This window comes from Chelon labrosus (assembly GCF_963514085.1).
Source record: "Chelon labrosus genome assembly, chromosome: 7".
In the NCBI taxonomy this organism is placed as follows: domain Eukaryota; kingdom Metazoa; phylum Chordata; class Actinopteri; order Mugiliformes; family Mugilidae; genus Chelon; species Chelon labrosus.
In genome coordinates, this window is record NC_140343.1 from 18,919,915 (window position 1) to 18,934,239 (window position 14,325).

The 14,325-nt window shown below is 42.7% G+C and overlaps 1 protein-coding gene across 1 annotated transcript in view; it reads left to right on the forward strand.

Annotated features, from left to right (window-relative positions):
• The window catches only part of dab1a (DAB adaptor protein 1a), a gene marked incomplete at both ends in the record, with an annotated part of 43,766 nt that overhangs the window by 14,924 nt on the left and 14,517 nt on the right, over window positions 1-14,325 (forward strand). The window contains 6 exons of the mRNA XM_084548811.1: window positions 753-892; window positions 3,264-3,362; window positions 9,131-9,262; window positions 12,733-12,852; window positions 13,307-13,345; window positions 13,772-13,834. Of these exons, the coding sequence (XP_084404937.1) occupies window positions 753-892; window positions 3,264-3,362; window positions 9,131-9,262; window positions 12,733-12,852; window positions 13,307-13,345; window positions 13,772-13,834 (593 nt within the window). The remainder of the gene's footprint in view (window positions 1-752; window positions 893-3,263; window positions 3,363-9,130; window positions 9,263-12,732; window positions 12,853-13,306; window positions 13,346-13,771; window positions 13,835-14,325) is intronic.

Consider the following 14,325-nt stretch of genomic DNA (forward strand, 5'->3'; position numbering starts at 1 on the left):
GCGGTCTTTCACTCGCGCACACACACACACACACACACACACACAATGCAAAGACACGTGCACCAGTGTTTTCCTGTGCAAAAATTTTAATGTTTGCACACTGCACTTCAGTGATAAAGACAGGATGAATAAAAAAAAGAGAGATAACATGACGCAAATTTTTTTTTGTTCAGCCTTATAAGCGGCCACTCTCAAATTCTCTGCTCCGTTTTGTGTGTGAAGAGGAACATGGGAGATAACACAGAGACTTCCTGGACAAGAGCAAGGTCAACACATGCGAGCCATGGCCGACACTCTCTAATGTACGCACACAATGCCGACAATCTGGGGCACAATAGCGAGTGAGGAGAGAGGGAGGACTGCAGGAGACAGGGGAGATAAGAGCAAAATGTCACCCCGTTATTTGGCATGGGTAATGGACGCAGAGGGGCACAGTCACTATTTCATCCTCGTCCTGCTGAACGTCATTGATTCACACGTCTGAGTGTATTGACCAGTGCCATTCATATGATACCACAGCTGATTGCCTGCAATATGAATTAACCGTGTAACAAGACGTTGCTAACATCAGTCGCTTTAACCTGTACTGTGGTTTTTGTTGGTGTTTTGAAAGATTACTCTTGAAGTCTTTTGTGGTCTATGTAATTGATGACCCTGAGGTAATAGCACTGGTCTGAGGCAGATTGAGGTCCTTGACTGGAAGATGTACTGTAGACTGCAGAGTGAGTGTGTGCGTGTGTTTGTGTCCACAGGGCAGGATCGCAGCGAGGCGACTCTCATCAGGCGTTTTAAGGGTGATGGCGTCCGCTACAAGGCCAAGCTCATCGGCCTGGACGAGGTCACTGCCGCCCGTGGAGACAGACTCTGCCAGGACTCAATGATGAAGCTCAAGGTAAGAAAAGTCTTTCTTCTCCTTTTTTTCTCTGTTAATGAAGATTTGACTCACTCTTATTAACGGCTTAAAGCTTGTTACAGAGATGCAAAATTTCCTCAATTAAATAATAGTCAGTTAGAAGCAAGGTTTTAGATAATGGCAGGCTTAAATACAGGCCAGGGAATATTACAAGGGTGCCTCTCATATAATGTGCATGTGTGCCAGTTAGGGTTATGATACATTTCTGCAGATTTAATTTAATGAATTCAACAATATAGTCATGGTGTTTACAACAGTTTGTTGTTCTGGATTACTCATCTCAAATATTATTGTCCTATTTCAGTCACAGTGCGTGGATATGTGTTCTTTGTCATCCTTTAATCCCGTCCTACTGCTGTTGCATATGGCCCGCATGCAAAAATTTCACAATAAAAGCCCTGCTAAAAAAAGAAAAAATGAGGTGTTTCTATCCACTGGAGTGCAGGAGGCCTTTTTAATTTGATGCAGCTACAGTGCTGCTGTTAACTTTAACAATACAATGGTAGTGGATTAGGCTTTGCACTAAAATGTGGCCAGTTATACTCATCAAACAGAGACAATTAGATGTAAAGGGATGCTAATAGAAGTCTGCTTCAGAGAGTTGCAGTTGAGGTAAATAAAGCCCAGGTCACTACTAGAGGAAATACTGTGAACTTTCCATGCTTGTACTGAGAAATTATAACATCTGGACGACTTCAATTCCCAAAGAGAATGGAGCATGGTTGCCTACAGCTATAAGAAGTTCCTCACAAAACAAAAAACACAAAACAAAACAAACAAACACAGAACATCAGTCGGAATCGCAGTTTTCATGTCCATAAATAGTCTTCATGCATATGCACAAGTTTAAAATTTAAATATGCATGTAGCGTACATGGCAGAATAGCTGTGCCTCTGCATGTGCGTGCACGCTTTTTCTTTGCAAATTGCCAGAGGAGAGAGGTGGAAGGAGAAACATAAAAAATGGAGATGTTATCATTTATAGGGACGACGATGATCAGTGCAAGAGGGAGTGAGGAGGTTAGCCATATGGATGAGAAGGGGAATGGGGTGAATGTCTCATTTGCAAGGACAGGAACAATTAGAGGGAGAGGCAGACAGATGGGGCAGTTAGCAGAGGAGAGAGTATAGGAGGGGAATAATGTGGATGAAAGGTGAGAGGGAGATGAGCGAGGATGAAGATGAGGAGAAACAGACCATTTTGTATTCATTTATAAATAACTTTCTAATCAACTACTTCATTTTGTGAATTAAGTGATTGCGGTGTGAAAAACAGACTTGTAACGGCTCAAAAATGCTGAAATGTTCCCTAAACAGTCGCATCCTTAAACAAAGCCCTAGATTTTTGCATCTTTTCTCCACAAGTGTATGCTGAAATAGTTTGGAAACGCTCTCATTGTCTCATACTGCAGGGGATGTTTAAGTGGAAAAAATTACAGTTACGTTTTGTTTACGTGTAGTGAGAACTCTATCCAGCGGAGACCTGTAAGGGTCAGCAGAGGATAGACAGCTCATTGATCAAACAGCTTCCCTCCTCCTCATTTATTCAGACAGGAAATCCATCAACTCTTTTTCTCTGATCTCTCCACCTCTTCTTTCATACTGCTCCTCCCTTTTCCAGCCCGACTCCTTCATTGCTGCATATCTCTCGCTCCTCTCTTTCCGTTATGTGACTCACCTATGCAAATGGGAGGTGGGGTGCATTAAGGGGACCTTCCACCCTTAGAAACACTTATAGATATAAATCACCAGCATGTCATTATGCAGTGTTCAGTGCTTTCAAGCAGTTGTGTTGTCATAAAGTGACATATTCCACAAAGGCTTTCACCACGCTATAAGCTACTAGCTTGATAATGGCTGTTCAGCTTTTGGTTGATAAGTATTTTTCTACACAAGTGAGTTCCAAAAATATACTGAAAAGTAAAACAAATGGTAATTTCTTAACTGTGGTCTGAAAAGAAGTTTTGGTCTGAAAAGTTATTTTTCCTGCCTTTACTCTCAAATATATTCTTTAATGTTGTACCGCTTGGTTGGTGCTCCAAATATTGGAGGATGGATAAATAATTCACTACTTAATCTTCCAAAAAGTTTCCAAATCTTCACAAATTTCTCTCTATTGGCTGGCTGATTATAAAGCAATGCCAATGTGTAAAACTTATCGCTGATTTTGTAGAGAACTTTACTGACAAGTGTGAGAAAAATGCATAATCCAAAAAGAAAACGGTGTTTTAGACAGACACCCAGGGAGACGCTCCTCGTGGACATTCCCGCCAAACTGCACATGTACTCCTGTTCTGCTTCTAATGTGTTTGTTTGCGCCATGTCTTTGTGTTTGTCTTCCTTTCCTCAGGGTATCGCTGCAGCAGCGCGGTCTAAAGGAGAACACAAACAGAAGGTGTTTCTGACAGTTTCCTTCGGAGGGATCAAGATTTTTGATGAGAAGTCAGGGGTAAGCTCTGAAGCCAAAGTGGGTCCGTTTCGTTGCGTTCGTGTTCTCTACTGCATGCAGAATTTCTGTGTGTGCGTGCGTGTGTGTGCGTGCACGTATTTGTGTTTCCTCTGTTAATGAGGCATCTCCATGCGCAGGAGGGGCCACTGGGGAAATCAGGAGGCCCTAATTGAAACCCTGAGAACAAGGCCTCAGTAGATGAGAGAACATGGCTATCCTATTGTCTGCCTCTGTGCAAACAGCGACAACACTGGTTCCATATTGTGCTCCAAGATTATGCGTTTTCCTTCTTACATGGCTGCTTTTATGTTTGACCGATGGGATCTGGCTAGACTTCTCTGTCCATCTACTGTCATTCCCCACAGTCCATTTAAATAAAATAAAGATATATAGGAGCAACCATAAATAGAGGGCACTCTATGTTCAAAAGAATCCAGTTATCAAATGTGCTTGCAGGATGAGTATGCTTGTAGCTCAAGGGAAAGTGACCAAAAGTGCCAAGCAATTTGATTTTCTCTCTCAAGGACCCTCTAATAGGTGTTATCAAGGTTCAGTGCCCCAACTGCCCATACCTGTCATTGTATCCTTGAGCAAGAAATATAATGCATGCATTCCCCAGAATATAGGGTCCCTAAACAGGCCGATTTGCTTTCTTTTTGCGTTAATGGCAAAGAATTAGTGCCCCATTAAATCCTAGAAACTTCTAAAAATCAATCTTTAAAAATCGATTTTAAGGTGTTTGGCACAGATTGCTCGCTGCGTTCTGCTGAGATCGTCTGTGCATGTGAGTTTTTAGATATATTTTGGCAGCCAGAGCAAAACAGCCTTAATTTCAAAACACAGTATAGTGTGATGTTGTGTGTGTGATGTGCATTTGTCTTTCACTCCACTCTCCTGTCTTGAGTAGTCCACTGTAATATGATGCTGCTCATACACCAGGTGTTGGTGGTTGACATGGTAAGCCTCAGATTTATAATTCGACTGGAGCTCATTGTCACTGACAGTGTATGTGTGCACGTGCGTACCCAGCAGTAAAAGTGCCTCTCATCTGACATGCAGCACAATAAGGCGTGGCCACCCACATGGTGGCCATATTGGATACTGCCACTCTCATCTATCACTGTAAGGACTCGTTTCATAACAATCTCATCCTTGATGCATCAAAATTTCTACAATGGCCAACACAGAGGAAAATAACTAAAATAAGCTGAGAAGAAAGAAAGAAAAGGGAGTAAGAGAAGGAAAGGGGAGACAAGGATAAACAGATAGAAGAAGGATTTGATTGAGGGGCAGAGACAGACTGAAACAGAGTTAGAGGGATAGGTGAATAATCAGTAAGCATATGTCAAAGTAAAGCTCTCTACAGGGAGACCTTGTCCTCTGTCTCCTCACATTAATATTAAGTATAGAGATATGCTGTCCTTACTATCAGTCCTTCAGCCACTCCTAATGGCTAGGGAGGGAGGGAGGGAAGGAGAGAGGGAGACAGAGAAAGAGAGAATGACTCTGCTGAGGTTCAGGGATCTTGACAGTCTCATTCCCCTCCTGTGCATCAGTCAGCCAGATGGGCGGATGGATGTATGGCTGAGCGAATGGATGGATGGCCTCTCGCTTGGAGGAGGGAAGGTCGCACGGGATGGATGGAGGTGGCGCTTGAGATGGAGGAGAAGAAGAGGGGAAACATTAATCTAACAGAGGGCAGGCCAGCATGTCTCTCTTTCTGTCAGCCTCTCTCTCAACACACACATACATGCAGACACACCTAGACCCACGTGAGCCCTGCCCTCTCCAAGCTCAGTCTCAGTAGGGCCACTGCACCATGTCAGGTCAAGAAGAAGAGTGAAGGGCTGAGGTTGTCAGCCTGCCTGCTGCTCCCTCAGAGAATGACATCAGAGAGATCAAATTAATCCAGTTCAACCAACAGAAAGGTCTATGCAATGAAATACACAGGTATCAAAGCCACACTCTTCTATACATTAATTTTGCGCCCTCTCAGATACACTGTCATTGTATGTTGAAAAAGACCCATCCCATTTTCAGTGTTAATTGGAAGGTGGGGATAGACGAATGAAAGGGGTCGAGATCAGAGGCTGACATGAACCAAGGGTGAAACTTGAAGGGATTAACCATGAATCAAACGGGAATTGTTCTCAGCGAGGCATCGTAGTTTCATCAGCCACCTCTCAGCACCGAGGACAAGGCAAGGAAACAGAAAAAGTCCTGCTGGAGTGTGGAGGCATGAACTGTGAATAGGAAAGGACGTGTTTAGACATTAAATCCGAGCATGGTTTCTGTTACTTCTTCTGTGCTTATTTGAACCTTTAACCAAAGTGAGTGTGTCTGATTAGGAAATTATCGGATCATGTGCCAAGGTTTACACATTTTAGTAATGACTTTCCTTCTGTGTTTACACGTAGTAAAAGACAGATGAAAGCCATCCTGATTTACTAGTTTATGGAGAAAAATAAAATGATTCAGAATCTGTTTGAATTGATTGCAGATACATGCAGTGAAGTCAAACTTACAGTCAACTCAGAAAACCTTTTCCACTTTAAGTATAAGCTCCCTGTACAGTGAAACTCAAACATCCGATAGTTAGAATGACAATGACCAAAATTAATTTTTGAATGAGTGGACTAAAACATTTACAGTACTACTGCATGTCTAAAGTGAATATGAATATATTGTATTTTTAAAATATGATATCAGATAGCCCAATTTAGCTACACTGGCAGAGAATCAGATGGTGTTTCATCTATTATTTACAGATGTGTTCACCTCTTCAAATATACTGTCCCTGAGAAAAGCCATCTGTGGCTGTCCATCACCTGAATCTCTGGCTGTAGTTTAAGCCATTATTCTGCTATGAGTTAGGAGGGGACAGGGCCTTTGGTCCAGAATACCAACTTCTTTCTTAGGAATGTGAATGAATGCAAAATATAACAAATCAATATATAAGTAATGTGATGACTGTCTACAAATGTAACACAGTTAAAGTTGTGTTTTCTCTCTAAAAATCTGCTTTGAACAGTAAAATGACGCTGCTTTTTAAAAGCACACTTTATTTAGTGCATAACCATAATTCACCTTTGATTCAGTTATGGGGTCACAGAAGATTTCTGTAACTTATGCCTTCCCGCTCAGGAGAGACAGGTAACCATCACTGAACTATTCTAAGGTTGTGTTTGTGTGGTCCTGTAGTAAGAAGCTGTGTGAGAAAATAAGTCAGTTTTTCTGACAGCTCAGTGAACTGTCAGTTAGAATTAGAATATTTAAAGGTCCAGTCCATCTTATGTGTTTGTGTGTCAATGACGGAGAGCTCTCTGTCAGTAACATCCCATCACAGCAGTCGTACCTCTTGCGAGGAACTAATTAAACTTCAAACTAAGTGCTAATCTCAGTCCTGTCCTACTGGCTGGAGACGGAACAGCCACTGCAGGCCCACTGATGAAGTCTGCCCTCCAGGAGGGTGATGTGAAGATCAGGGAGGAGAAACGGGCGGTGTCCTGCTGACTCTCCTCCTCCCTCCTCACTCCCAGCATAACAGGGAATATCTTGGTTCAGTGGCCAGCAACTGCTGAAGGGCACGCTGCCCACAGTCCCTCAGAGGCAGTGACGCGGTGTGTGTGTGTGTGTGTGTGTGAGAGGTTGTAAGAGACAGACTGGTGGTGCATATCAACAGTGCTGGAGAGAAAGAGCGAGCACACAGTCAGTATCGACTTTTCTGATACACCCACCTGTTTTTGCAAACAATCAGCTTCCCCAGAGAGTGCATCTATTTAAGCAACTCTGAGCAACATCTGACAGTTGAAGCTGCCAGACATGTCTGCTCCAGCAACACTCTCCCTATGGGTTTAAATCTCACTGTTCTGTCCAGACTTTACCGAGAAAGATGCTACAGAAACCTTAGGAATGTTTTTGCCACAGTCTTGTTGGCGGAAATGTCTCATAGTTTCCATATAGATAGATTGTTCCTGTCTTAAGTATGCAAGTAGCGTTAGAGCCCAAGATTGCTAATATTCAACATCTAGTCTTGAAGTGTTTATACCTTGATACGTCCAAATGCAAGTACTCACCATTCATTTTTATTTTTCTCTTTAGCTAGCACAGTGTTCTGGAGTACACTGGAATATGGAGCACATTGAAAATAATTTTTTTCAATGAAATGTTTACAATAAGTAGATTTCAGCAGTTCTGGTGCTTTTTCAGTATCATAGCTGTAAAATACAGCACACATGAAAGACTAGGTGCATCACTTCATCCAAATAACATTCTCCCTGCATCCACCTGTTGAATTAAGTTTGTTCCAGAAAGGTGGCAGAGTCTAAAGACCAGAAGTCAACCACAATAAAAGTCTTTGTTGTATGTGTGAACTGTTGGTACTGTTTAAGCTGTACTAAGATGAAGAGGAGCAGCTGAAATCATACAGTCATTTAAATCTCTGCTCTGTTTGAATCAGTGTCCCTCTTTGTCACCTCACCACCCACCCAGAGATAATTCAATAACCTCTGCAAATGAGCTGAGCGTGTGTGTCTGTGTCGATGTGTTTTTTTTTGTGTGTGTGTGTGTATGCGTGCACATGCTCGGCCTTAGCTGTCATTTTCAGATCAATCAGAGGTGATAATAATAATCATTACTCCAGTTATTAAATTTAGAAGACATGACTCATACAATGATTATCTGTTCCTGCTGAGCCTCTCAGTGTGTGTGTGTGTGTGTGTGTGTGGGTGTGCATGTGTGCAGTGTGTGTCAGTGGCCCCATGTTTAACCGTTGTCACTCTTCTCCACCATGTCTCACTTCTGGAATAGCTTCAGAGAGAACAGATGTGTGTGTTTAGCCTCTGATGTACAGAGTGACAACCCCTAGCATGCACTCAAGGGCTACTGGGTCATTATTTTGACTGTGTGTCTCTGCTCCCAGCATGCAGCTGGCACAGACAATAACAACAAAGCAGACATTTAGTGTGACTTAACAGAGGGCTGTTGCATATTAAGTTGCGCATTGTGTTTGCGTGTTTGTGTGTGCGTGTTGTGAGCAAGGGCGCAGATGAAGTGATCAAGTCGACAGCTTGCCGAGTTGTGATTGTCACTGATCTCCCCTCTGTCCTCAGGAAAAACAGTGCCATCTGCCACGGGCAATGCCAGCTTGGCACTCCCCGCCCAGACTAAACTAGAGAGGGCAGGGAGCTAGAAACAGTTTAATACAGGATACAAGGTCTCTGTGTGAGTGTTTTGTCTTTGTGTGTACACTTTGGGGAGTTTGCATGAGATTTGTTTTTTCTGATTCCCACAAGTTTTTGGAAAAGTGAATCTGTGAATGAGTGAGTTAATGTTCCCAACCTTCTATTACAATGGTTTTTGTACACCTTTCTCTTATAATTGTAACAAATCCATTATTTTCATTAAGCACTTTACATATTACTGAAGAGAAGCAATCAGTTCAGTTAACAACAAGGATTTACTAAGTGCATCAGTCTCAAGGAACATGTAGGGTCCTATTCAAATCTATTATGACCGTCTACGCCAAGGCCACGCAACATAGAGTTGAATAAAGTTCGATGTATTTTATTTCACTTATTTAAGATGCTTCTGTACTAGAGAGAAAAGTTGCCGGAGACAAATTCCTTGTATGTGTTCATACTTGGCCATTAAAGCTGATTCTGATTCTGTAAAGGAAGAGAGGGGAAGAGGCGGAGAGTATAAAGTGCTCTGTTACTTTTCTGTCTCTGCACAACTTCAAACTCATCCTGCGTCACGCTCTGCTGCAGATCCTCCAACACCACCATGCGGTCCACGAGATCTCCTACATTGCCAAGGACACCACGGACCACCGAGCCTTCGGCTATGTCTGCGGGAAGGAAGGGAACCACCGCTTTATGGCTGTCAAAACCGCACAGTCGGTCAGTATTTGTACATGTGTGTTTGTGCATTTATGTGCTTAGCGTGTTTCATCATGTGCCCTTTGTGTGTAGGTTAATGTATGATTCATCAGGGCCTTTTCTCAGCAGCACAAACCTCTTGACATTTAGATAAGGACACTTGAACAGCAGCTCATGCGGCTTTATGTCGTTCATCAAGCAAACTGTTTACTTTGTAACCCCTAGCTTTAGATTTAGTGTGTATTGAAGGGTTCAGGTTCAGTCCTACAGCAGGATTCTCGACATTAAATAGAATACCTCTTTTGGACATGTTATGATTGCTGTTGCTGTTGTTGTATCTATGTCCCTGGCTTGTTTAGTCTGGATCCAGCTGGCTCGCTCTGAAGCCTTATTGATTTCCCATAGTGAGTCGATGAGGGTTTGAGTGTGTGTCACCAGCTCTAATGGCATATCCATCCTCCCAGGGCCACGAACCGTGGCTCTTTGACTTAGAACGACACACACAAACACACACTTACACACCCAGGTCTGTACTCACAAACACACCAGCAACACTCAAATAATGGTTGATCATCAAATATTACTCTGCCTAACAGTGTAGCACAGAGCTGAGATCTAATCCGTCAGCTAAGCTGCCATTTACCTGATGTGTGCCTGACGAAAGGTCATAATTATATTTCTCTCCGGTTTTCAGGATTTGAACCAGCCTTCACTTGCACTCAGACTATTAGTTGTGGAGCAGACAATAAGAGGGGTAGACTCGCAGAGCTTATTGCTGAGGCTGTAATTGGAAAGTAACCACTTTGATGTCAATTAACAATGCGTCTCTGTCGTCTTGAAGAATAAGAGTTAAGGTTGTTCTGAAAAGGCCAATTTAGGGTTACGTTCTAAAGTAATTGGCTTACCACTCAACTCAAAGTCTTAGCACAAGGAAGACAATTTATTAAGACAGTTTTAGTGCAGATGGAAGGACCCTAATTGTGTAGGAAAGGATTGCGTAGACACGCTCTTAGTTCAAAGTCATTGTTATAACTTTCTCAAAACTTACAGTTGTAATTAATATGGATGGGTCTGTTTGTTACAAAACCAATCTTCCAGTTTGTAGGAAGGGCACAGAGAGTTCAAAGGCTATTTAGTGTTGGTATAGAACAAAACTTTGGCAATTACATCTGCAGTTATTAAATCCTGTTTTGAGACCTTGAAAAACATTCAGACAGTCATCATAAAAAGACAATTACAGGGACACCAAAAGAAAAATAATATAAAAAAGGGGGTTCAGCCATCGTTGGTGAGACATTCTCTAGAAGTGTTGACTCACTGGTGTTTTGGCACAAGCTTTATATCCACTCTAATGGAAAAGTTCCAGCCAAATGCTTTTTAACATTTAGAAAACTTAATGTGCCACATGGAAGGAACATTTCAAATGTACATTTTAGATTTCTGGGTATACAATGCTATTTAACGTCTCATTTATTCTCATTGATTACTATCCAAATGGAGGCTGTATCAAAATACTTTTTAGTATTTCTTGCTTGTTTTATTTGCTATTCTGACTATCCAAATATCTGTCAGCCCTCCCCGGACAAAAATATTCCATAACTAAGTTCATGTCGCGCTAGGATTCAATAAATGAAGGACTCAGTCTCTGAAGAGTCACAGATACTTTATAAGTGCTGCTGTTCCCTACTATGTAATCACTGTTGTAACTGCATGTACTTAACACACATCCTCTGGAGGTTGTTGAAAGTTGGTTTAGGAAATATAGAAAATCGCTAACTGAATTAAATTCAGGCAAGACAGGTTTAAGCAAACCTAATATACCAAGAAATAAATTCAGGAATATCCTGGAGATATTCTGCCAATAACCAACACCTGAATTTAATTTGAGCATGCAGGGAGAATCCATTGCATTAATATTCAGTTGGATTGGAGGCTCGTCTTACCTTTAAATCCTGAACAGTGCAGATTTTAGTAGAACAGCACATCTGCAGTGAAAGTCTTTATTACTATTTTTCGTTGGAATCATTTTTCCGTGTTGCCGTAGGCTATGAGTTAGTCATCTGATTCAAGAGTGCTGAACCATCGTTGTCTCAGCTTTGTGGTCGTATGAGCTGCCCACTCGTCTCCACAGTTTTTAAAATTCAATTGCTTTTTTTGGCTCTCGGTGCCTTCGCTTACCTAGAAGTTCAGGGAAAAGCAAAAAAAATAAAAATGCAAGTGGAAAGACAAGAAAATATGGAAATTAGAGCAAGTTTGTGAAATGCAAAGGAGATCTGAATCTGAGACTGAGACAATATGTTTCACTGTTGGCTCAGTAGGAGAGACCGTTTACCCCAGTGTGTCTGTCATGAGCAATAGACAGCTGAGAGCATCTTGCAGAAAGACAACACTAAAATAGAACTACTTTATGCACGGCAGCATGCAGTCTATGAACTCGGCGTGAACCTCGCATAGCTCCAGTCAATAATTGATCACGGCTGCAACACCATTGTACTTGTAGAGTCTTTGCTGTTGCGCTGTGACAGTATTTGGAATTTGCGAGTCATCTAACTGATTTGTTGTCCCGACATTTGCCGACAACAGAGGTGGTGCAAGGTAAGACAAGAGGCTAGTATCTGCTCTTGTCACTGTCTGAACCAGACGTAGAGGAGGAACAGCGCATGTGGGGAATTTGCAGATATGTGTCGGAGTCTGTAGGTGTGCCTTGCCCAGGCTTTCAGATCACGACTACAGACAGCAATATTTATTTAGAATAGTCTGAAACGTCCATTTTCTGAGTTAAGTCACTAACGCTGCATAGTCAGTGCCAGGCCTTTTAAGAAAGATTTCAAACATATTGCTTTGATTGTTTATTTTATCCTATGCCTATACATTCCTGCATACCATACAATCATCAGTTTGCTCTTGGGCAAACATATTCCTTTGCTGTTTGTGTTTTGTTTTTTCGGCTTCTTCCATAATCACTTGTCTGATTGCAAGATTGTAAGAATCTTGTTGGTGCAGCTTGCTGTTGTAGCCAATAACAAGATGTAAACATGATGCTGAAACTTGAGACAGTAGTTGAGAGTCTTGGAAGTCTGGAAAAATGATTAAGGGTACAATTGTGTCCTTTGTCATGGCGCAAAGCAAATAATAGAAATATGGTGTTGTTTGCATTTGTATACCTGCACAGAACAGTGTGGGCTATGATGACAGGGTTGCGGCAAAAGCTGAGCCACATTAAATGTTTTGGCCCGAGCCCTCTGCGTTAGGAGCAGTGCTGTGCCAACGCAGTGCTCTCTTTGAAATGAAAGTGAACGAGGTGATAGTATATTCTCCTGCAGCTCTCCTCTCGGTCCAACTGAGCCCTTAGTCTCCTGTCCAGACGTAGGGCAGGTTTTTGAATCTTCACATAACTAGAATATTTTTTGAGATTCATGAGTTCTGATCAGTGCCGTGCTCGCGTAAGCGTGTGGTGTTAATGGGTCTATAATCTGTCCTTGTCTTCCTAGGCCGAGCCTGTGATTCTGGACCTGCGGGACTTGTTTCAGCTCATCTATGAGATAAAGCAGAGAGAGGAGATGGAGAAGAAGGCTCAGAAAGACAAGCAGTGTGAGCAGGCGGTCTACCAGGTACGCTTGCCAGCTCTCTCTTCCTTGTCGTTACGGTTTTGTTACCCTTTCCTTAATTGTCTGCCATAAGTATGATGAGCTTCATCTGAGAGACACTTGACAGCCAAGTCAGGTAAGACTTGAAAAACACATCAAAGATTGACACACGGAGCACCCATTCTTAGGTTTCATCAGTGGCACCATCTGCCCATTGTGCTTATTTCACCTTCCTCTGTTCTGTCTTCTCTGCATCACCTGTTTAATTTCTCTTTATCTCTCAGTCTGTCTCTCTCTCCCTCCTCTCTCTGATGATTGCCAAATGATTATCTAAATGCTGGGAAGCTGCTATGTCTTGCTGTGCTTACCGCCTACTCTTCCTACTCCACCGGCTTAACTCTCCGCCTCTTCCCCTCTCTTCTGCCTTCTTCTCCCTGTTTGATCTCTCCCTCTCTTTCCTGCCACCGCTCATCTGCAGACAATACTGGAGGAGGACCTGGAGGACCCGGTCTATCAGGTAACTTCCTGACCAATCGCATTGCTGCTGTCTCCTGCTGCATTTCTAGCCAGTCAGCTTGCTCCTCTCTGTGTGCACTGTGGGGAGACAGCTTGTGTGTGGGTCCAGTGTAGTAACAGTACAACATGCGCAGATGTGTATGGAAAGCCATCTACAGTAGGAGACGCCGTGTGTCTGTCTGTGTCTTCATGGGTCTGGGTGCATGATCAGCTGAAAGATCTGTTCATTTTCTCAGTTTCCGCTTAAAGCCTCCTCTGTGTGTCACTGAGACTTGTTCTTCAGCTGCTTTTTAACAAGAATCTATTGACAATGCTTTCTGACTAATCACTTCTGCAGTTTCACGACTTCTCTCTCAATTTCTTTATTTTCCAATTTCCCTCCTGCTTCTTTTTTTTCCCTTTCTCCCCTTCTCTGCTGACGTTGTAGTACATTGTGTTTGAGGCGGGACACGAGCCGATCCGTGACCAATCAGAAGAGGGCATTTATCAGGTACTCACAAGCTCATTTTGTTTGCTTGTGTCTGACTTTAGCTCTAAACTACAGTTATCGAGGCTAAGCTGCTGACAAGGAGTTCCTAAAAGCATTTAAGCTACAAAGATTTAATCTTCTGTTTAGTGGCCAGTTGTTACCAGCTACATTACTCTTTAATGGGATAAATATACACTGGTCTGCTCATAAAATTAATTGCTGCTGTTTTTACACATAAAATGTAGATAGAGGAAATGAAAGATGCAAACAACCAGCCAACACTCTCCAGAGGGCCTTGACAGCTAAAGCTAGCTACTCCAGGGAGACGAGCCTTTCTCTGGGTACGCTCCTCTGAGACATGGGCAGACCTCCGAGGGATGAAGAGGGGGAGGGTACGGCGTGCGTGGAGGGGATGCGGAGGTTATTCCTGGCCTGTGTGGAAGGCGGACCCCTCCTCTTTTTCTCGCCTCCCTTTCCTCTTTTCCCGAGGAGATGAAAGAAAGCGGGGGAAA